This window comes from Anguilla rostrata, chromosome 12, assembly GCF_018555375.3.
Source record: "Anguilla rostrata isolate EN2019 chromosome 12, ASM1855537v3, whole genome shotgun sequence".
Taxonomy (NCBI): domain Eukaryota; kingdom Metazoa; phylum Chordata; class Actinopteri; order Anguilliformes; family Anguillidae; genus Anguilla; species Anguilla rostrata.
This window is the reverse complement of record NC_057944.1, coordinates 31,132,198-31,156,175: the sequence shown is the minus strand read 5'-3', so window position 1 is coordinate 31,156,175 and position 23,978 is coordinate 31,132,198. Positions and strand designations below refer to the sequence as shown.

At 43.9% G+C, this 23,978-nt stretch overlaps 2 protein-coding genes across 12 annotated transcripts; one reads left to right on the top strand and one right to left on the bottom strand.

The window, feature by feature from the left end:
* Positions 1-2,285: 2,285 nt before the first annotated feature.
* Positions 2,286-13,535, top strand: LOC135235657 (cyclin-dependent kinase-like 1). 3 transcript variants are annotated; one of them, XM_064301368.1, is made up of 10 exons: positions 2,286-2,935; positions 3,154-3,399; positions 4,417-4,535; positions 6,086-6,158; positions 7,507-7,597; positions 9,239-9,439; positions 10,122-10,204; positions 11,023-11,079; positions 11,801-11,953; positions 12,490-13,535. In XM_064301368.1, the coding sequence occupies exons 2-10, from the start codon at positions 3,232-3,234 to the stop codon at positions 12,589-12,591; spliced, it is 1,047 nt and encodes a 348-aa protein (XP_064157438.1). In that variant the 5' UTR covers positions 2,286-2,935; positions 3,154-3,231; the 3' UTR covers positions 12,592-13,535. The 3 variants fall into 3 exon arrangements, with proteins under 3 accessions (XP_064157438.1, XP_064157437.1, XP_064157436.1); XM_064301367.1 differs by having other exon boundaries at positions 2,290-2,935; positions 3,160-3,399; positions 4,414-4,535; XM_064301366.1 differs by having other exon boundaries at positions 2,290-2,935; positions 4,414-4,535.
* On the bottom strand, positions 12,763-22,495 carry LOC135235654 (cytochrome P450 2C20-like). Of its 9 annotated transcripts, none has more exons than XM_064301355.1 (11): positions 22,033-22,495; positions 21,431-21,593; positions 20,719-20,868; positions 20,010-20,170; positions 19,525-19,701; positions 19,211-19,352; positions 18,223-18,410; positions 17,643-17,784; positions 15,076-15,195; positions 14,466-15,041; positions 13,924-14,433 (listed from the first exon to the last, which is right to left on the bottom strand). In XM_064301355.1, exons 1-11 carry the CDS (start codon positions 22,201-22,203, stop codon positions 14,069-14,071), a joined length of 2,355 nt encoding a protein of 784 aa, XP_064157425.1. In that variant the 5' UTR covers positions 22,204-22,495; the 3' UTR covers positions 13,924-14,068. The 9 variants fall into 9 exon arrangements, with proteins under 9 accessions (XP_064157428.1, XP_064157425.1, XP_064157426.1 ...); XM_064301359.1 differs by having other exon boundaries at positions 14,265-14,433; positions 14,466-14,683; positions 14,896-15,195; positions 22,033-22,491; XM_064301361.1 differs by having other exon boundaries at positions 14,266-14,433; positions 14,896-15,041; positions 22,033-22,486.
* Between the last annotated feature and the right edge of the window lie 1,483 nt (positions 22,496-23,978).

The following is a 23,978-nucleotide window of genomic DNA, read 5'->3' as shown; positions in this document are numbered from 1 at the left end:
GGCTGGCTTGTAAACAGACAGTACAATGCAACATCTTGGCTACAGGCAACCATGGTTACCTGTTTGCCAGGTGTGGTGTCCACCTGCCAGACACACCAATCCTCACCGGATCGATAGCAAATACACACATACACACACACACACACACACACACACACACATACACAGACAGTAAGGAAACAGAGTTTACCAAATGAGCAGAAACACACAAAAGCATGTTTCTCAGTTCTCATGGCTGTATTATGCCCCCTGGTGGTAACAGAAAAGAATTCCTCTGTTAAGAACATTTTTTGGCTCCACCTCAGGGGCCTGTTTCATGAACCAGGATTACTGAGCTAGCCGAGTTAAACCCGGAACAGCTCTTTTCACTTCCGTCCATGTTCCAGATTTGGGAGGGTCCCGGGCTTTACTCAGTGCAGTGCGTTACGCTCTCCCAGTGAAACTCCTCGCTGTCAGGTGAAAGGAACGGCTGGCGACTCCGCATGTATCGGAGGAGGCGTGTGGTGGTCTACACCCTACACCCAGACCAACAGAGGATAGCCTATCGACCAGGACCGTGATTCACACGGGGAATTGGTATAACGACTAAATTGGGGAGAAAAATGGGATAAAAATGGCAAAAAAAAAAAAAAATACCAGCAGACTGCAGCTCTCCAGGACCCGGGTTGGCTACTGCAACTAAACTACAGGAATTGTTCATTTCTATCGAGCATCATGTAAAGATATTTTAATGGGTGAATCGCAGGTTTCCTCCGAGCTGTCTACATTACATCACATTAGGCAGATGCTTTCATCCAAAGTGATGTACAATAAGTGCATACTGAAGGTCATCGGAACAACTACAGAACACAGGTCCGATAAGGTACAATTTTGATAAAAGAGCAGCCAACCATAGCCATGAACATCAAGTCTAGCTCACACAGTAAAGCATAGGCTTAGTCAGTATAATTATGGCAAATCATAAACTAAAAGAGATGCATGATTACGGGAGATACGTAGAAGACCTACAACATCAAGATGAAGACACATGTGCAACCTGAAAATGCTATAAGATCAAGATACATAATGCAAGTGTTATGTGAAAGTGCTACTTCATTAAGATAGCCCTGCAGAGGAGTGTAGCGCTAAAGTTAGTCTAAGTAGAGTCTCCCTAAGTAGAGTGAAGAGATGTGTCTTCAGACCACGGCGGAAGACGGGCAGAAACTGAGCAGTCCCTAGAGGAATGGGGAGTTTGTTCCACTGCTGGGGAGCTGGGGTTGGTGACAAGCAAGAGCCATTCACTCTCTACATTGTCTCTGAGAGATCCTGAGCAGATTTCTTTTTTGTCTGTTACATTGTCTGTTACATCGTGATGGGGTGCAGGGACCAAGGGAATCCACCTCTTTTAACTACATGAAATGAATAAATAAATACTAGCAGTTTTCTGTGCAAATAGAGAGCACTTATTAATATCAGTGCACAGCTGACCTTCAACTAGTTTCACCAATGTCCCCAGAATGAAGCCTACCTCATCTTTGATAATCAAATTCACTACTCTCTTTAATAATATAAAAACTGGAATGAAATCCCCCTTTGCCTCTTTTGCTGAAGCTGATGACATTAAGTATCCTAAGCCTTTCCTCCAGAGAAGCTAGTCTGCGCAAGCTGTCTTTGTGACAAAGATGCACAAAGAAATAAACAATGACTATTTAAAGAGTTAATAAAGTGCTATCATAAATAGCTTACTTTTCTTTTTAAAACAGTCATCATATGTGACTTGTTTTACAAGTCTGCAGTTACACCATTTTAACGCCAAACTTCTCAATCCAGAAGATATGGGGTGGAATGGAAGAGAACTCCCCTGGATTTCCGCCCTCCGAGAAAAGGCTCGCGCACCCCAGGCTAGGATGTGGTCAATGGTCATTTCAGTGTGCAGGACGTCACATTTCCCGCTAGAGGGAGAGCTGGACCACCTTACAGGAACGCAACTTAGCACAGACGCGCATATATCAGTTAGCGTACAAACCGTATTTTTTACAATCTCTGGTACAAACACAGCCTATGGTAATAGTTCACTGTACAATTAGTTATAGAAATGATAAAATATTAATTCATCGGTTTTTCTCCCACATTAAGGAGACCATGACAAAACTTTTAATTTTTTTATTTGTCACCCTAAAATTTTATATTAAAAAATTAGGCTACAATATAATCATATAGAAATTAAGTTAAATAGTTTTCCGACTGCCGCTCTAAAAGAAACCGGGCAAATGGCGATGTTTGAAAATACAGTATTGAAAAACAACAATCACAAAACGTGCGGCACAGATCTGTACTTCACCAAGCGTCCATGACGACGATTGGGTTGAGAATGATGTATCTACCCACCGTGCTTACGCGGCGAGGGGAGTGAAACTGCACCGCGCTTGCTTACTTGAGAGGGAACAATACAACTCCAAGTTTTTCCAAAAGTTAATAAAACTGCAATGAACAACAGATCCACTGCTCTTCTTTAGACTGGCGGTGACATTAGTGACATGGATATACACTTAATAAAACATTATTCACGTGAATACGGTTTGATGCAGAGCGAGAATGATAGGGACCGGTAACCAAGGAACTGGAGTCAGGTACAGTACGCAACAAGACGACGGCACCACTTCAGCAACAAAGAAACTACAAGGCAAAACGAGAAACAGGGCTAATATCACAGGACTCGAAGTGAAATGTCATGTATTGTAAAACGAAATAAAGTCGAATGGAAACAAAATCAGCAGAGGGAACCGTAAACATTATGTTCGGGAGAATGGAGATACTCACTTGCGCAGAGAGACACGCACAGAAACCTCTTGCACTTGCATATGGATATATAATTACGACAAAACAGTGAGACGGTCAACTTCAACGGATCTAAGGTCACGTCGAATCGCACATTTTGTTAATCTGTGGGTGACAGGTAAGAAAAAAAAATCGCGACTTGGTTTCAGTACTAATAACGCAACTGCAGTTGGAAACACTGCAGTTTTAGATCTGGAATGTTGAGGGACGGTGGTCCTTTAGATTTTTATGCTTTACTGCGGGTGTATTGCTAATCTTAATTATATGTATGATATGCAGTGTTTCAACTCTAGAACTTCAAAGATGTTACAGAACACTTCTTACCTCCTGTTCAAGAAACAGGCGAGGCCCTGTTGGCGTGGTATTCGGGGACGCTATTTCGGCTGTTCGCCGTCTGAAGTTCGCTCACTCCCGATGGAGAAATACGAAAAACTCTCGAAGATCGGAGAGGGCTCCTACGGCGTGGTCTTCAAATGCCGCCACAGGGAGACCGGGCAGATTGTCGCCATAAAGAAATTTGTGGAGTCCGAGGACGATCCGCTCATTAAGAAGATAGCGATGAGAGAAATCCGCATGCTGAAGGTAGAGAAAAAGAAAGATATCTCATACCAGTTTTGGGGGTCATTTACATATCAATGCAATTAATAAAGTTCAGTTTAAGAACGAAAAAAAAAAAAAATTGAACATTGTGATTAATTTACAATTTCTTCATCTGCTAGAACTGAAATGAAATTGACAACATCCCCTCCCTCTCCCCCCTACACACACATGCTTACAAAGTGAGAAATAAACTGTACAGATGTTGTCTATAAAAAATAGTTTCATAATCTACTCTGAGCCTGACCAGCTTGCTCATTGTTAACATGAGCCTGACCATATTGTGTGAGATCCAGAGTAGTATACTGGGTAAGATAACCTAAAGGTCACAGGTTCGATTCCTAGGTAGGACACTGCTGCTGTACCCTTGAGCAAGGTTAATCTGCATTGCTTCTGTATTTAACCAGCTCTATAAATGCAATGGAAATGCTATGTAAAAAAAAAGTTTTATAAGAGTGTCTGCTAAATGCCTGTGATGTCATCACCTTATGGAGTCTGACAAGATTGACACTAATGTGAAATAAGTCTAAATACAAGAGATATGCATTGCTAATAAACTTATTATATTTATTATATATTATATGTCATTTATTTCTGACAGATTGTATCAAGACAACCCACCCCCTGACTTATTCTGTAACTCTGGCAAAAACTTGGCAAAAACCCAGTCAGGTCGGAGGAAGCCAATCTCAAATGCTAACTTTCCTCTCCAGACATTCTGTAGCAGTGGTGTCCATGTTATCATCATCAAGGAATGTGATCCAATGAACCTTGGGATCCACCAATCGAAGGCTTTACAAGCACGACTGTAAAGTGTGCAAAAATAAAGATATAACCAATATAACCCTAAAACCAAAGACTCCCTACTGAGAATGGTGTCAGGACAGAGATAATGTCTCCATTATGAGCTCACAGGCACAGTGAAAGAGAAGTGCATGGACTCTCTCTCTCTCACTCTCTCTCTCTCCCCCTCCCTTTCTCTCCCTCTCCCTCCTACAGCAGCTGAAACACGTCAACCTGGTCAACCTGCTGGAGGTGTTCCGGAGGAAGCGGCGGCTGCACCTGGTCTTTGAGTTCTGCGAGCAGACCGTCCTGAACGAGCTGGACCGCCACCCGCGAGGGTCAGTGCACCTCTGTCCGTCTGTCCGTCTGTCCCTCAATCCCTCTGTCTGCCCTGTGTGTCCATTCAACTGAGGATGACATGGGATTCTTCCACCAGACCAAGCAACTGAAATATACAGAGTGTGTTATCAGACATTTGGACCATTACAATTCTGCAGCTCTTTGTGTTTTACAGGTAGTGCAGTTGAAGAGGGAATGTGAGGAAAAAGGGCAAAAGAGCGAGAGATAGAGTGATAGAGGGAGAGAGAATGAGGAGAGACAGAGCGACAGAGGAACAGACAGTGAGACAGAGAAACGCATAATTTTCAAGACAGAGAGAACCAGAGATAGTTTCTGAGAGAGTGAGAGACATTTAGAACAACAGGAACTGACATTAACAACGCTTGAGGGCTACGTTGCTCATTCTGATTGATTATCAAGGATAACACATTTAAGTCACAAGACATATCGACATTAGTCATTGACTTTGACTAACAAGTAAACGCAAGCTTTACAATTTTTATTCATTAAATCAGTTTGTCGAGTTAGTTTCTGTGGTTGCTTAACTTAACAAATTGCACTTAATTGCACGTCAAAGTTTAGGATCCAGGCCTTCTTTCCATTTTGAACAGATTTGCATTTGTTTCAGTAGATATCAGGATGTACTAATCAAGCACAGAATCAAATACAGTACACCAGTTGTCATAGTAGTTGCATAGTAATAGTGGTATTAGACATCTACATGTACTCATTTTTATTACTACTACCCCACTGCCGTTCACAATCTCACCTTCATCTTTCCCTCACCCCTCATCATCATCGTGCAGCTGAGAAACACTGTGGGCCCTACGGAAGCTGTCAGCAGTTCAGCCCCGCTCAAAGCAGTGAAAAAGCCCCCCTGTGGCAGCCTTTTTTCTGTGACTACAGTTGGGTGGGGACAGGATGGGGGGTAAACGTTCAGAGACCGTTCTGCCTGTCTTTACAGTGTAACACAGTTCCTGTGAACTTGTGTTTACAGTATGTGTCTGAATGAAAAGCAGACAGACTGGGGAGGGGGGGGGCAAAGGGAAATATATAGAAGGGGGGGGGGGGGGTCAGTTGCCTAGGAACCAATAAAGCCGAGAATGTTGGCAACCAAGTGGGAGGCGAGAATGGGAAAAAAAAGAAAGAAAGAAAAAAACACAGTATCCTATTCATTTTATACCACTGTGCACTCTTGCACACAGCACTGGTCTGTACACAGTCAGGTCAGGGGGTCAGAGGGGGAGTTTGGATTTTGTTGTGTGAAGCCGTACTGTGAGCTGAGCCACAATGGGCGTCTGCTGGCTGACCACGTCTCCCTTTTCCCTTAGCGCTCTGCTGCAGTAACCTTAGCCGGCCTTCCCAACAAAGGCGCTGGTTGCCGGGGGAGACAGGCCTTGGGTTACTGTGGCGACGAGGGGACAGTTTTAAAGCAGCACTCCTTTAAAAAAAAAAAAGAAAAGAAAAAAACACAAAATCCAAAATGCATAACCATTATGCGGGCAGCGTATTGAACCTCTGTTTCTGTTTTTCTTGCCCTTTTTCCCAGGGTTCCAGAGGCTCTGCTGAAGAGCATAGTGTGGCAGACCCTGCAGGCCGTCAACTTCTGCCACATGCACAGCGTCAGTCTGAGTCCCCGCCCACCTCACCCCCTCCCCCCCACCCCTGTGCGTGTCACACCCGGGTCAAACACGTCATCTCAAGTACTTAAACCTACCTTTTCAAATCTGGAACCCTTCGCCAACAGAAAAATTAATTTCCTCCAAATTACATGCCAGTTCCATTGCCACCAGTGTTCATAACAAAAATTCTTATAATTTTAAAGTAATTGTGTATTTTGTTGGAAATTTGAGGCATTGACAGCTCTCAGTGATCTGCTGGATTGATATCTGCAGTTACTGTACTGCAGAAATGTTTTTGACCCTGGTCTGGTGTGTGTCTGAAGAACCAGTCTTTAACCAGTCTGAAGATAATTGCTGTTCTCAATATATATTTATGAAAATGCCTGTGCCTGATATGTAATAATGGCTGTTTATCAGTAGCTATGTTTCCATTACAGTAAGATTATTCACCTTAAGAATATCATATACAATTTTCTAAGATCTGCCTTATGGAATCTAATAAATGCCACACATTTTGTATTCTTTCTAAGTTGAGAGTTTGGGGTGGTAGGAAGTACCTGTTACACAGCTGGCAATCGTAAGGTAAACGAAGTCAGCTGCAATTTGCACATTTAGCCTGCACCTTGGCTGCATTACAAAAACCCCTCTTTCTTCAGTGTGATTAATGATTAATTTATGACATTGCTGACAGAAACGGGTAGCATTTGCCAAAATCAGGTGATGCAACTGTTCCAGACAGAAGGTAACTCGGAAAAAGTGATTGTTTTCAGAGCTCCAATGTGACTCCACTGTGACATTCTAATAGAACATTAGAATGCAGCGTTTGAATGGGAACCTTAAAATGAAACATTCTAAAGGAAACTGCTGCTTCTGCTCCTTGCATTAGTGTGGGACGTCCCAATTCACCTCCCTGACACCCTCTCTCTCTGGGACCATATCAATGTCAGCACCATCCTGTCTGCCTCTATCCATTGATTTCTATCTTTATCTCCTCTCTGTGAACCAATTTGTCTTTCTTAATTTGACTAAGTGTGTATGTGTGTGTGTCATACTGCCTTGTAACTGATAAAAATCAAATCAGTGTAACAGAGTTGTGTGCAGATTTTGGGAAAATAATGATTAGAAAAAAACTTATACCCTTCTGACAGCAGTACATTCCTGCAGAATATTCAAAAACAAAGATCTATCTCTACATCAGTATTCAGGGACAAAATTGTTATTGGTCCTGCATATCCGCAGGGATATGCAGGACCGATTTAAAATTTTTTTACCAGCATCTGAAGAGTAAAAAGTGATTTCTAAAAAAGAAAATGTATTGACCAGCTCCGTGTTTGTCTGTCTCTCCTAGTGCATCCACCGGGACGTGAAGCCGGAGAACATCCTGCTGACCAAGAGCGGCATAATCAAGCTGTGTGACTTCGGCTTCGCCCGCATCCTCAGTAAGAGGGAAATTTGAACGCCTGCTTACTGCAGTCTTACCCTGCTTACCACAGTCTTACCCTGCTTACCCCAATCTTACCCTGCCTACCACAGTCTTACCCTGCTTACCCCAATCTTATCCTGCTAACCACAGTCTTACCCTGCTTACCCCAATCTTATCCTGCCAACCACAGTCTTACCCTGCTTACTGCAGTCTTACCCTGCTTACCCCAATCTTATCCTGCCAACCACAGTCTTACCCTGCTTACCCCAATCTTATCCTGCCAACCACAGTCTTACCCTGCTTACCCCAATCTTATCCTGCCAACCACAGTCTTACCCTGCTTACCCCAATCTTATCCTGCCAACCACAGTCTTACCCTGCTTACCCCAATCTTATCCTGCCAACCACAGTCTTACGCTGCTTACCACAGTCTTAACCTGCTTACCACAGTCTTACCCTGCTTACCCCAATCTTATCCTGCCAACCACAGTTTTACCCTGCTTACCCCAATCTTATCCTGCCAACCACAGTCTTATGCTGCTTACCCCAATCTTATTCTGCCAACCACAGTCTTACGCTGCTTACCACAGTCTTAACCTGCTTACCACAGTCTTACCCTGCTTAACACAGTCTTACCCTGCTTAACAGTCTTACCCTGCTTAACAGTCTTACCCTGCTTAACACAGTTTTACCCTACTTACCACAGTCTTACCCTGTTTACCACAGTTTTACCCTGCTTACTAGAGTTTTAACCTGCTTAGCACGGTCTTACCCTGTTTACCACGGCCTTACCCTGCCAACCACAGTCTTACCCTGCTTTCCACGGTCTTACCCTGCTTACCACAGTTTTACCCTGCTTACCACAGTCTTACCCTGCTTACCACAGTTTTACCCTGCTCACCACAGTCTTACCCTGCTCACCACAGTTTTACCCTGTTCACCACAGTTTTACCCTGCTCACCACAGTCTTTCCCTGCTTAACACAGTCAGTTATTTGAGCCAGGTCTGGTCTGTTTAAAGTATTTTAAATAGTTATTTGAGTCAGGTCTGGTGTAATTCACCAGATCTCTCTCCTGTGTGTCAGTACCTCACACTATATTCAGTGCAGTGCTTTGTACACAGACACAGCTGTCAGTCTGATGGTCTGTAAGTGGCCAGGTACACTGACCTGTCTGTTCGGAAACAGGCCAGTCAGTGGCTCTATCTCGTCTAATCTCTGTTTAAGGGCGGCAGTGTAGTAAGGGCTAAGGAGTTGGTCTTGTAACCTAAAGGTCGCAGGATGTACCCTTAAGCAAGGTACTTAACCTGCATTGCTCCAGTATATATATTCAGCTGTATAACTGGATACAATATAAGTCCCTCTGGATAAGAGCTTCTGTTAAATGCCTGTAATGTAATGTAATTTATCAGCTGAGTGTCAATGCTGTCAGTATCTGTGCTCTGTGTAACTTATGAGTAGTTTGTGGGTAACGTGTGTGGGTGACATTCGAGTAATGTGAGCAATGAATGAGTTGTGTGAGTAATGCGTAATGTATGAATAATGTGTGAGTAATGTCTGAATAATGTGTGAGTAACGTGTGAGTAACACGTGAGTAACACGTGAGTAACGCGAGAGTAACACGTGAGTTACTGAGTGGCACTCTGTCTCTCGTGCCAGCGGGCCCGGGGGATGACTACACGGACTACGTGGCGACGCGGTGGTACCGGGCCCCGGAGCTGCTGGTGGGGGACACGCAGTACGGGCCCCCGGTGGACGTGTGGGCCCTGGGCTGCGTCTTCGCCGAGCTGCTGCACGGGAACGCCCTCTGGCCCGGCCGGTCCGACGTGGACCAGCTGTACCTCATACGCAGGACGCTAGGTACCGGCGGGGCCTGGACCAATTACAACGTCTGAAATATTTTTAACACTTTAACACCACCAATTAAATGACTGCAGATTAGCAACAGTTCTAAAAGAAACGTGGACTTTTAATTAACAGAATTTAGGACACAGATCTTCATACGATCGTATGTTCTGGTTTGTGTCGTGTTATGCAGAAATTTTCAGGAAAGTGCAGGAGTGTTCTCATGCGTATTTGACCCAGGATTTGGGAGAGGGTGGTTAATGTGTGAGTAGGAGTAGAGCAATATCAGGCTGAAGTGGTCGAACGCTAACACAGAATTGCTGATGAACATTCACATCTTAAAATGTCTTGTTTAAACCGGCCAAAAAGACAGGTGTATAGGTATGAAAAAAAAAACTTTGAGCAAGATACAAAATGTGAGCAAGACACACAAGCACACACACAAGTACACACAAGCACACACTCCAGTAGACACAAACAAAGTCCAAAAGTCGGAGGCTGGTTAATATTCACTGTTGAATGTCACTGAGCGGTTAGATATGTTGGGTATGGTCTGCAGAATTTCCAGTTTGAATGCTGCAAGTACTCGACTACATATTGTGCTGCTTGGCTGAAAGTATTGTGCTGAAGACATTTAAAAATGCATGGATTTCACCGAAAGACAGGCGCTGACCTATGACCTTTCTGCCCTTTCAAGGGGACCTGATCCCTCGTCATCAGCAGGTGTTTCGCTCCAATGTTTTCTTCAACGGAGTCAGCATCCCGGATCCAGAGACCAGGGTAACACACTGACTGCACTACAACTGCCATGTAGCATATACCACAACACTGACCATACTACAACTGCCACAGAGTATATACCACAACACTGACTATATTACTACTGCCACAGAGCATATACCACAACACTGACCATACTACAACTGCCACAGAGTATATACCACAACACTGACTATATTACTACTGCCACAGAGCATATACCACAACACTGACCATATTACAACTGCCACAGAGTATATACCACAACACTGACCATACTACAACTGCCCTGTAGCTTATACCACAACACTGACCATATTACAACTGCCACAGAGCATATACCACAACACTGACCATATAACAACTGCCATATAGCATATACCACAACACTGACCATATTACAACTGCCATATAGCATATACCACAACACTGACCATATTACAACTGCCATATAGCATATACCACAACACTGACCATATTACTACTGCCATCGAGCATATACCACAATACTGACTATATTACAACTGCCATAGAGTATATACCACAACACCGACTATATAACAACTGCCAATTAGCATATACCACAACACTGACCATATTACAGTTGCCATATAGCATATACTGTAACTTGTAATAGCATCTTTCTCAGAACTACTGCAACACTGTTCTTGCACTCAAAGAAAATTTGAAAGCACACACAAAAAAACCAAATATTCATTTGACCCAGGTCTGTAGTGCATAGTCTGTTAACAAATTGTTAGTACTCAAACTCCCTCATTTATTGACTCTGGTTAAGAGTTTTAACAGTGGAATGATTTGTGGAATGATTTGTTTCTCAGGAGCCGTTGGAGAAGAGATTCCACAGTGCCTCTCCCCAAGCCCTAACCTTTCTGAAGGTGAGTGCGCTCTGTGAGCCATCTCACGCTTTTACCTGTCCCTTTAAACAGAAGCTTATATGAGGTGAAGTACAGGTGAAACAAATTGCATAGGTGAAGCACACTGCACAGGTATAGTACGGATTAAGAAAATTGCACAGGTAAAGCATACTGCACAGGTACATGTAAAGCAATACAGGTGAAGCACAATGCACAGGCAAAGTACAAGTGAAACACATTGCAGTGGTGAAGTACAGATGAATCACACTGCACAGGTGAAGCACTAGGTACACACTGCAAGTGACAGGGGAGGTGAATCGCCAGGTGAAGCAGTAAGAGACACATGCACAGGGAGCAAAGGTGATCACGCACAGTGAGCAGTAGAGTGAACACTGCAAGGTGAGCAGTAGAGGTGACTCACACTGCACAGGTAAGAGTAGAGATGAATCACACTGCACAGGTGAAGCAGTAGAGGTGAATCACACTGCACAGGTGAAGCAGTAGAGGTGAATCACACTGCACAGGTGAAGCAGTAGAGGTGAATCACACTGCACAGGTGAAGCAGTGGAGGTGAATCACACTGCACAGGTGAAGCAGTAGAGGTGAATCACACTGCACAGGTGAAGCAGTAGAGGTGAATCACACTGCACAGGTGAAGCAGTAGAGATGAAACACACTGCACAGGTTGCTACGTGTACACGTACCTGACCTCTGAAATTTGACCTCTGACCCTGCCCCCCAGTCCTGCTTGGTGATGGACCCCTCCCTGAGGCTGTCCTGTGAGGAGCTTCTGGCATTGCCGTACTTCCAGGAGGAGGGGGGAGGCCCCTGGGGGCGGGATGGGGAGCGACCGGGGAGGCGCCACGACAAGTGTCCCAGACGGAGGCAGGCCGGGGTGAGGAGGGCGTGGCGTGGTGGGGGCGGGGGTGCCAGACCACCAGGGCCAACAGCAGGGTACAGCACCGAGCTCAGCAGCAGTGGCTGGGGCTCAGGGGAAACCAGGCTAAGAAAGGCCCACACCAGGCCTGCCATCGGAACACTGTGCCAACCCGCACCCAGACTGGCTCAAATAATTATCCGAAGCACCCTCGATCAAACCCCCCAGACACCAGTAAATTCCAGACTAGTAGAATTTTAAAAAAAATTTAGGAAAATAAATCTTTCATACGATTGAATGTTTTGGTTAGTAACTTTTAACAGAAAATTCTCCGGTGTTTTTTTCTTTTGCAGGTGCTTTTAAATTTGACCTTAAAAACACTGAAGTATTTTGAATGTGTATCAGGGCCAGGACTGCTACAAGCCTAAGCTCTTCCCCAAAATGACCATTTGCTAAACATCCTGTCATTTTATACACTGATGAGCATACGCAAGAGAGGATGCTCCCGAAGGGTGACCGTGTGCTGCTTGTGTTTCTGCGTTTGTGTTTTACAGCCACAGTACCTGCCCCAGTTGCCAGGCAACAACGTCTCCCCTGCACCTGAGGTCAAGAAGCAGGTCAAGCACAAATATGACCATCATCTGCCGAACATCTAAACAAAGAGAGATATAAATGTGCATATAAATGCCAGTGATTCATCAGTCGTGACAAAGTACAGATACGCATTAGATGCACTATGATAGAGAGTAATGAGTGGTAGATGTAAAGTGGTGGTAGCATGACGCAGTGTAATATTACCGACTGCTTCATTATATTAACAGATCAAATGAGATGATGGTTATTTATTTATTAAAATAGAAAAATTACATTAGAATAATTATTTTTACAGGAGAATATCCTCTAGCCCTCTTTTTGGTACGGATGTTCGCTGCCAGGTTACAAATCCCAAACTTGTCCAATTTCATTTTGGACTATTAACATATTCCTGATTCAGAAAAACAGTTTAGCTTTTTTCTTTCTGTGCAGGACATATTTTTTGTGTTACTGTCGTCATGTAATCCATGAATGATTACTGGAACACAGCTCACTGTACATAGATATATGGTTAGTAAGAACAACAGAAATACATTGCAATATATTGAAAAATATACTGTAATATAATGAATAATACATTCAGATATACTGAGGCACTCCAAATATTTTCCAATTAAGGCAGAATATTGCCATTTTGCTGATAATGATGATTACATCAAGACATATCCCAGTAAAACCACAGCAGCTGGTGCAGTTTTAGTAAAATGTGATATAACACAGTGTGTTTCACAAAATTGCAATATGTTGTACCTTTCCAGGAACAGTCTCTTGTTTCACAATTGCATCAGAACTAGTTTGTACCACTGGAATGTGTCGATAGACACTGAATATATTACTGTATCAGGACAGCCTTCCATTTTCACAAAAATAAAGACAAATCAAGAATGACAATATTTTGGATCCCCGTACATAAAACTATAGTTCTGTTCTGCAAGGGAAATTATGATGAAGTGCTTGTTTTACCAATGTGCTATACATGTGGGGACTAATAAATGAGATTAATTTGTTTGTTGCATCATAATTTCATGCATGTTCATATTTCAGTTCTCTGTTAAATGCCTCAAAAGTATACATTTCATATTCAGAACAGCAACAAAACCGTCGCTGTGGTGTAGGCCAGGGGACATAACCAGGGCTGATTCTGCTTCTGCGGATTTCGTGACAGCGTTTGCACTTAAAATAAAAGTATGGGGCTGATTGAATAATTTATCTGACATGTTTGATGACATCATTAGCGGGAGACAGCACAGGTGCACACGGCCGTCTAGAATATTAAGCCGAAGAAACGGATGACAGTAAAAGCCAGGACAAACGCCAGATGTATTCCTTCCAGGAGTAGAGCTCAACACACCTGGTGTGTACGGAAATTCACACATTCAAAGCAAAAGCAGTGAAACTGAAAACTGTAATGGTTTTTATTGGTGTTGCCCTGTTTCCCAGGTGATACCCCTTTAAAAAGCAGAGCACCCAGAGGTCCTCTAGGAGCAGACTTGGGGGACCCCCGACGTAAAGACTGTTTTAAGTATATGTCCTTGAAAGTCACATGATCAGCTGGATCTGGGCGGTGTAAGAGAATCTCTTCCCGGGTTTTTGGAATGGAAATGCGTTGCAGTACTGCACGCGCTCAGCGGGGGGTAGCGATGAGCTCGTACGACCGAGGAAGGCTGGCGAAACTGCTGACCTCGGGGGTGGGGTCCAGGCTGTCGGCCCCACCTGGGCAGGTAAAGGTGAAGCGCTGCAGCAGGGCCACCAGGAAGAGGAAGAGCTCCATCCGAGCCAGGGACTCGCCCACACAGCTCCGCTTACCTGTACAGGTAACACACGACACACAGCTCCACTCACCTGTACAGGTAACACACGACACACAGCTCCTCTTACCTGTACAGGTAACACACGACACACAGCTCCTCTTAACTGTACAGGTAACGCACGACACAGCTCCTCTTACCTGTACAGGTAACACACGACACACAGCTCCACTCACCTGTACAGGTAACACACGACACACAGCTCCACTCACCTGTACAGGTAACGCACGACACATAGCTCCGCTCACCTGTACAGGTAACGCACGACACACAGCTCCTCTTACCTGTACAGGTAACGCACGACACACAGCTCCGCTTACCTGTACAGGTAACGCACGACACACAGCTCCGCTTACCTGTACAGGTAACACACGACACACAGCTCCGCTCACCTGTACAGGTAACACACGACACACAGCTCCGCTTACCTGTACAGGTAACACACAGCACACAGCTCCGCTTACCTGTACAGGTAACGCACGACACAGCTCCGCTCACCTGTACAGGTAACACACGACACACAGCTCCGCTTACCTGTACAGATAACACACGACACACAGCTCTGCTTACCTGTACAGGTAACACACGACACACAGCTCTGCTTACCTGTACAGGTAACACACGACACACAGCTCTGCTTACCTGTACAGGTAACACACGACACACAGCTCTGCTTACCTGTACAGGTAACACACGACACACAGCTCTGCTTACCTGTACAGGTAACACACAGCACACAGCTCCGCTTACCTGTACAAGTAACACATGACACACAGCTCCTCTTACCTGTACAAGTAACACACGACACACAGCTCTGCTTACCTGTACAGGTAACACACAGCACACAGCTCCGCTTACCTGTACAGGTAACACATGCAAAACACATGACTCCACTTTAGGCCACTGGAGGTTACAATCATGTTATAGACCGTCTCTGACAGATCCCAACCCTCTGTAACACATTAGCATGCACCCCAGTGGAATTCTGCAGCAGAAGCTATGAGCTACGAGTATACCACTCCTGCCTTTTTTTCATTGGATGTTGCTAAAGATCAATTGATTTCTCAGTGAATGACAGAGTCAAACAAACATGATTATGTATTATATCACCGTATTATCTCACTGTAGCCATCTCTAGCTCTATTGGTGTTTGTTTGCCTTGTAAAATGCTTTGGCCAATAGCATCTGCCAAATGATAAAATTGTAATTACATGACCATGTGTTCATGCACACCACCATTTTTTACTTTTATAAAAGAAGACCACAGAGTAGTCATTTCCACCAGTACAGAGTATTCACACATTTCTGGAAGTAAAAGCCACTACACTTCTTTGCTGTAGCCTTCGAAAAGAAAGTCACCAGATCAAATGTAGCCACACCGTTGACACAGAATTGGGGTCAATTACATTTGAAAAAAATCAGTGTAATATAAATTATTTTCCCCCAAAATTCATGAATTTTCATTTAATCCACCCTGAATTGACCGAATCGAAACAAGAATGATGGCAGCCCTGGCTGGCACTGACACAGAATCGGTCGAGACAGAGCCAACATGGTGACGCGGGACCGAGCAGCACAAAGTACAGAGTTAGTTAATCCGGACTCCCTGTAAGATTAATGATTCCCCTGAAACCTGAGCGCACATCGACTCCTCATTAAATCAAGAGCTACGTAGGAAGGTTAATTTTAGCCTCGGACCTCAGAGAGGAGTCGTCAAAATGTCACCGGGACTTGCCATTCTATGGCCTGTCTGTCACGGTGGCTGTACTGGAGGCACAAAAACATACACAATACAGCCCAGAATAATTAATTCTGTGCTTCCTTTTTAAAATGACTTGAGGCTCTTGACTCATTATTCAGGGTTATATTGGGAGTTACTTAACCTGAAGATCTACATATCTACAACAGCATGCACTGCACCATACTGCACAGCAATTATTGGCACTTCAAGCAAACATACATCTCTACTAAAGAAATGGAACTTATGTTTCATTATGCAAATGGATCTAACAGTCATGTATTGGTTTCATTGCCTCCAGTATGACATGATCAATTTAATCCTAAAGGTGTCAGAAACAGCAGGGATGCTTCAATCTTTTAACTAAACAAACACAGATTAATTTTAATTGAATTACTGAATTTTAAAACTAATAATAAGTCTGAAGTTTTAATGGTATGGCTTTGACCTTGGAGCACTGTCCCTTTAAAACAAATTGTTTTGTTTAAATCTGGTGCTTGCACGGCTAGCTTTCATTGGTTCGGCAATGTATGGCAAGAGTACAAAAACTAGGACAGCATGGACTAACCCATTGCTTGTTCAGTTCATTGTGCTTTCAAGCTTGTATTACTGCTAATGATGATGCTTCAAATAACCATAAGCCTGGCCAATCAAGCAGGGTCCCTCACAACAGGACAGGAAAGGTAACTAAACATCTGTCAGGCCACGTTCCCAGAGATACTGGGATCTGCTCAGTCACTGACAGCAAAGAGAGTAACAGGCACCCTTTCAGCAGAAGGAAAGCATATAAATTACCACCTCCCTGACAAAAGCACACAAGGTCCACACACCTAGAGTTACAGCATAGCTACAGTATAGTACACGCACCTAGAGTTACAGCACAGGGCGACATAGCTCAGGAGGTAAGACCGATTGTCTGGCAGTCGGAGGGTTGCCGGTTCAAACCCCGCCCTCATGTCGAAGTGTCCTTGAGCAAGACACCTAACCCCTAACAGCTCTGGCGAATGAGAGGCATCAATTGTAAAGCGCTTTGGATAAAAGCGCTATATAAATGCAGTCCATTTACCATTTATAGTACACACACCCAGAGTTACAGCAGTGTTATAGTACACACACCCAGTTACAGCAGTGTTATAGTACACACACCCAGAGTTACAGCAGTGTTATAGTACACACACCAAGAGTTACAGCAGAGTTATAGTACACACACCGAGAGTAAGAGCAATTATAGTACACATACCCAAAGATAGAGTAAGCTTATAGTACACATACACACAGTTTGAGTAAGCTTATAGTACACACACAGGGTTTGAGTAAACTTATAGTACACGCCAAGAGTTAAAGCAGATTTACGGTACACACACCCATATTTAAAGTAAGCTTATAGTACACACACCCAGAGGTAGAGTAAACTTAAGAGTACACACAGTCCGACTTACAGTAAACTTACAGTACACCCACCCAGAGTTAGAGCGGACTTATAGTACACACAACCAGAGTTAGAGAAAACTTACAGTACACCCACCCAGAGTTAGAGTAAGCTTACAGTACACACACACACCATTACCTGCAGAGAAGGGCATAAACGCTGGGCTCTTCCTGAAGTTGTCATTCTGGTCCAGGAAGTGACCCGGGTTAAAAGACCAAGGGGTCTCCCACTGCTGCTCATCCCTCAGCACAGAGTGCAACATGGGAATGATCACTGTATCCTGGAGGAGGTCAGGGGTCATGGTTCAGGGGTAAACAGCCAACACAAGACAGATACTGCAAAGACAGTGCTGAAACTCTCTAGCAGTGGAGAAAGAAATATATAACTCTCAGGCTAATAATAAAAAGCATTCAAGGTAGGGGTCAAGCCACAATGTTATTTTTATAATTAATACAACTTTTTTACAATTTTACAATTTTTACAACCCATGCAACCGTTTTTTCAGTGTTATGTTGAAACACCCTGTATCTTCGGAATGGCGTGGTATAGCCCCGGAATGTTGTAACCCCCCCCCACACACACACATTTGGAATGGTGCAACTGCTGAATATTGTAACACCCCCCCCCATACTGTTGAAATTGTGTAGCCCCTGAATGTTGTAACATTCAGTGTATTTTTGGAATGGTACAATCTCTGAATGTTGTAACACCCGCGTACCTTTGGAATGGTGTAGCCCTTGAATGAGATGTCATGGGTGGCATAATGAGGAATGTTGAGAGGCACGATGTCCAGGACGCGCTGCACCTCATGGATCACTGCATCAGTGAAGGGGAGGGACTTCCTGTCCTCCATCAGGGGGAGCCTCTCTCGTCCAATCACAGTGTCGATCTCCAGCTGGATACGTTCTGAGACAACATGAAGGAACCTTTCTCACAAATGTCATCAGTTATTCAAGGATCATCCTTGTTAAATATTTAATATATTGCACTATATTTATCACTGAATATGAATGAAACAGCATATATATATTTTAAGATAAGAATTATTCAAGCTAAAACAAGACGTTTTTTATGCAACTACCTGTTCTGCTTACGTGTTTTTGCATCTCTTCCCTGACACCCTTTCCCAATTAGCATCACTTCTCAGACACTTAACAGAACAAGCTTGTGTATAGATTGCATTTTTTTTTGGCAGTTGGCCTCTAATTTTGTTTTATGGATGTTTTATGGTCAGTTCATATTTTTAGCCCAAGAGAAAGTTGGAGGTATTACATGCAAATGGAAAATGAGCAGAACCTACCCTAATGCAGCCAAAATATTTGGCGCATATTGAAAAAAAGAAAGCAAAGTAAAGTAATGAAAAATGCATTTGAATATATAGAGGCATGGAATATATTTTCAATACATGCTGATATATTGTCAGTTTTGCTTAATGCATCTTGTTGTTTCTATTCAATTAACAGCAGTGTGTAAATAACTGATATATTTTGCTATATATTTCTATACATTGCTTTCCATTGTCCCAAAAAACAGCAAATCAATAATATGAGATCTATAGAAATATATATGGAAAAGTATATTTTTGCTTACAATGAAAGGCTGATGGTTGCATGTAAAATGACAGGTAGGCGGGGCCCTAAAGACTGGTGGGTAGGGCCATAATGAGGTAGGCGGGGAACTACTAACAAGTGGGTGGAGCCCTGTACCTTGTATCTGTGGATACTTTATGAGCATCATAATGCTGTAACGCAGGGTGGTGCTGGTGGTCTCCGTCCCCGCCAGGAACAGGTTGAGAACGGTGCCTACCATGTTGTCGTAGTTAAACTCACTCGTGGGGCTATCCTTTTCCTGAAAAGGCAGACAAGGAAAGAGAGTTCAGCCAGCGTGCAACGGCACTGTGAGCGTCAGTTTAGGGTCAGTTCCTCTCCAGTGTGCTCAGCTCCAGGGAATTAACTGGAAATGTAATAAAAACACTGAAACTGTGTTTGTTTTTTTGGGGGGTGGGGGAATTAGGGGATACCTTGTTCTGCCTGATGAGATAGCAGTCGATAAAGTCCCGGGGGCATTCATGGCACAGAGTGTCCTTGTGTTTTTGGATCCTCTCCTTGACGAACACCCTCAAGTTGTCAAGCCCAGCGAAGATGCTGTGCTGTTTCCCCGGCAGGAACTCCATCAGCCGCGGAAACACGTTGTACAGCTGGGGGAAAACAACACAGCATCACCTGCCAATCACCTGTACACCTCACTTCCTGTTTCCCAGAACACCTGATTTGTTAACTACTGAATGCCTGCCAGGATTTGGGCGGTCATTTCTATTTTGATTTTTTCAAAAAAAATATTCTAATAGAAATTCGGATATTCATAGATATTTTAGCTTTGTATTTAAGTTTTTTTTAAAAAGGTCTTAATGTTCGACAAGCATTTTTTAAAACAAATTTGCTGAATTATAGTCGAATGAACTTGATGTCCACTCTCCCCACCTGATACCACCCGACCCCCCCATACCTGCCCCCAGGGGCTGCTGCCAAATCGCACGGCCACAGAGAAGGTCTTGAGGAGGTGCAGGAAGCTGTCGTCCTGGTAGTCAAACCGATGGCCGAACACCAGAGCACAGATCACATTGGACACTGCCCGACTGAGGAAGAAGGTGGGGTCACAGGGCGTGGCTGTGGGAGGGAGCAGGGGTCAGACAGAGCACACATACACGTGCACACACAAAAAAACCCACAAACACACACGCGTGCGCGCACATACACACAAACACACAAAGAAACCCACAGACACACATGCATGCACACACACACACGTACACACACACACACAAAAAAAAACACGCACACACACACACATACACACACACAAAGAAAAAACACACGCACACACACATACACACACGGACACACACACAAAAGAAAAAACCACATGGATACACATGCGCACACACACACACACACACAAAAGAAAAACACACGCACACAAACAAAGCCACACACACGAACAGGCGTGAATGCACACACAAAGACACGAACACACACTGATGCACAGACACATGAACACACACACACGCACGCGCAAACACACACACACACACACACACCCACACACACACACAGACCCACACACAACAGCACGGGCCACCACACCACATCACACACACAACTCACACGTCACACTCACACTCACATCACACTCACACCTCCACCTCACTCGCCACACTTTGTGCTACTCAGGCTGTCGACCAGGTGTCTGCTCTCCTCCTGGATCCACTCCTCCATCCTCTTGCGGCCCATTCCGAAGTCTCTGAGAGTGCTCAGCGTGAAGCGCCGGAGCTGCCGCCACCGCTCGCCATTACTGATCGCCAAACCTGGCAGAGAGAGAGAGAGAGAGAGCGAGGGATGGAGAGAGAGATAGAGGGAGAGAGAGAGAGCAGGCATATAATGAGTAACTACAGACCCATGTAGTGAATACGCACGCGCATGTGTGTGTCTGTGGGTGTGTGCGTGCACGCACATGCATGTGGTGTGTATCGGCATGCAATTGCTTAGGTGTGAGCATTTATGCATTTACATGCCAATCTGAATACGTGCACGTGTGTGTGTGTGTGTGTGTGTGTGCTGGCACTAGGGATGGGGTTCTACCAAGTCATACCAAGATTAGCTTCTTGATACCCATACTGATAATATTACAAGTATTCTTGTGTAGATAAAAAGAGGAAATCTTTGTGATTTCTAGAGTGAAAACTGGAAAATGCAGAGATCAAAAATATTATTATATTTGAAAGCCTTTGCGTCATTATCAAATAAACTGCCAAAGTGGGTGTGTTTGTATGTGTGTGCGTGTGCGTCTAGGTGCGTGGGTGTGTGTGTATGTGCACACGCATGTGCATCTGTACGTGTGTGCGTGTGTGCGTGCGTGCGTTGCCTCACCGTATCCTTTTACGACTCTGTTCAGGAATGGCAAAGGAGCTCGTCCAGTGAAGTCATCAGCTTGGTCCAGAAGAGCCTCTTTCACAGTATTAAACCCAACCAGAACCACAGTCCGCTGAGGTCCAAGGTACACGGTCAGAACCGGCCCGTAGGTCTCACTCAGCTGAGGGGAGGAACTGGTTAATGCCGTCGCTAATGCACCGTTAATGCACCGCGACACTGCAGACTAACCCTGAGGCAAATAATTATTACTAACCAAAATACTCCTCAAAAAACCTGTAAATGTACCATAAGCACTCCAGATCTTTGAGTTTACTAATTCTTTGAAACAAAACATCCCAGGACTGAACAAATGGGGGCCATATAGCTGTGAAAGGAGATGATTCTTAATCTTTAAAGTTGCCTGCAGTTGTCAGCAGGAATTTGACAGGTTAGATAGGCTAAAGATCTAAAACATTTCAAATATTTACTTGCCCCAGTTCTGTACTGCACCTTACAGACCCAGCAGCTGAAACACAAACATCACAAACATCCCTGTTTGTGGACAGAAGGTAACTGTTGAACTTTTCCCTATGTGGACCCCCGCCCCCCTTCCGTCTCACCTTCATGAAGGTCTTGAATGGCGCTTTCTTGTCTAGTTGGAGCAAGTTTCCCAACAGGGGCAGAGGAGTGGGGCCTGGGGGAAGACGGATGCCCTTTCTGCCCTTCCAGCTGAGGTACGCCAGCAGAACCACCATCAATCCCACCAGAACCAGAGTGCTCAGGAACTCCATTTCCCAGCATGCAAAGCCAACACGAGCCTTGTTTTCTGTCAGCAAAGTTGTTGCTAGCAGCTTTCTAAATATGGTTATATTAAATCAGTAGTCCCTAGCTTTAGGACAACCAGTTTTGTATTCTTAGTGACAAACAATCTTGTGCTCTTTGGTAAGCACCCGCTAGCTTTGTACCTACCTGCCAGTACCTCCCAACCAGCTAAAACTAATGTTAATCTTTACCTACGATTTCCAGAACTGTGTATGTAGAGATGACACTGTGTTTCTACCCATAGTCTCTCAGCTTTTATAACTAGATAGATAAGGAAAGTGGGTGTGTCTGAACTTAGGAGCACTTTAGAGTTTAGAGTTGAACCATGTGACTTTTGACACACTCTGTACAGAGTGCATTCTCCCTCACAGCTGGAGTCACCAGCCAATAGGATGAGAGGAATGTTATTCCCAAAAACTAGCAGAACATTGGAGGTGGAGGTGTTTCAACTGCTTATTTTACCTCCTTGCTTCCTTTCCTTGCCTCATTTCCAAGTATGGAAGGATCAAAAATACATTAAATTTAGGTCTGGATTCATGCGTCAACGTGGGTGCATTCCAATCACTTATTTTATTTGTTTGTTGCCTCTGAGGTCCTTCACTGACTCGGGAATCGACCAAAGTGCGGCATCTTTAAGGACATTCCAACCATAGAGCGTATGTAGGAACTGGAGAGGCAGGAATTGTCAGCAGTTGCAGAAACCAATAGTGCACCGCAGGTCTCGATTTCCCCATAGAAACCGGAAGAATCCAACAGCATCACTGAATCTAAAACACAGGTTTTATTCAAATATGCTTCACTTTCATGAGAACCAGGTAATCAAATCAGACATTCGTTTAAATTTTTAACAATCTCTTTAATCTTATTATAGCTAAATAAATAGCTCTTTGTAGCCTCGTTTTTGAAAAATGCTAAACAAAATAAGTTTTCATAAATTGTTTAAATATGTAAATTTGGCTAATCTTTATCACTGATTCCCAAGAGACTGTTGAGCTAATGAATTTTATAGAATCTGCTACAGGTGTGCAACATAAATTGAGTTGAACATGATGGACTACCTCTTTGATGTGATACTTCAAGAGGTGAGATGTGAACGCTGAGTCATTTCTAATTGGTATTGGTTACATGATAAACAATAACTGATGTGTAAAGGGGACGAGTGACTTGTGTTTTTTCTGTTTTAAAGGTCATCATCAGGATCCTGGAAAGGAACATGAGATTCAACCGCTAGTCAGAATTTGGAATCAGAGGAATCAAATTTTACCATTAAAAGCCTAATCAGAAATAAAACAATTAATAGTCTTGATTATTTATTTTTGTTTGTTTTTTAGACACTTGGAATAAAGAATAATGAATTAGAACAACTGATTTTTGCCTCACTTTATTAAGCCCATGCAAGGCCATCCATCATAAGCCTGCCACGTCTACAATTGATGTGGCTTTGAATTGACACATGAAAGAGCAAGGACTTTTCAATTCCGTTACACGTTTCCTTGCTTCCTCGGTCCTTGCATTCTTTCCTTGCGACCTCCCATGGGTGCAGCTAGGAGCAAGGAAAGGAAGCAAGGAGATAAAATAAGCCTGCACAAAATGTGTGAGTGTGCATGTAAATGTGTGTGTGGGTGTATGTGTGCTTGTGTGTGTGTGTGCGTGCAGGGAGAAGAGGAGTCATTTGTGAGGTTAGCAGCATGTTGTTAAATCAGATTGCATTGGCCTTCTATAGTTTAACAAAGCGGTTGTGAAC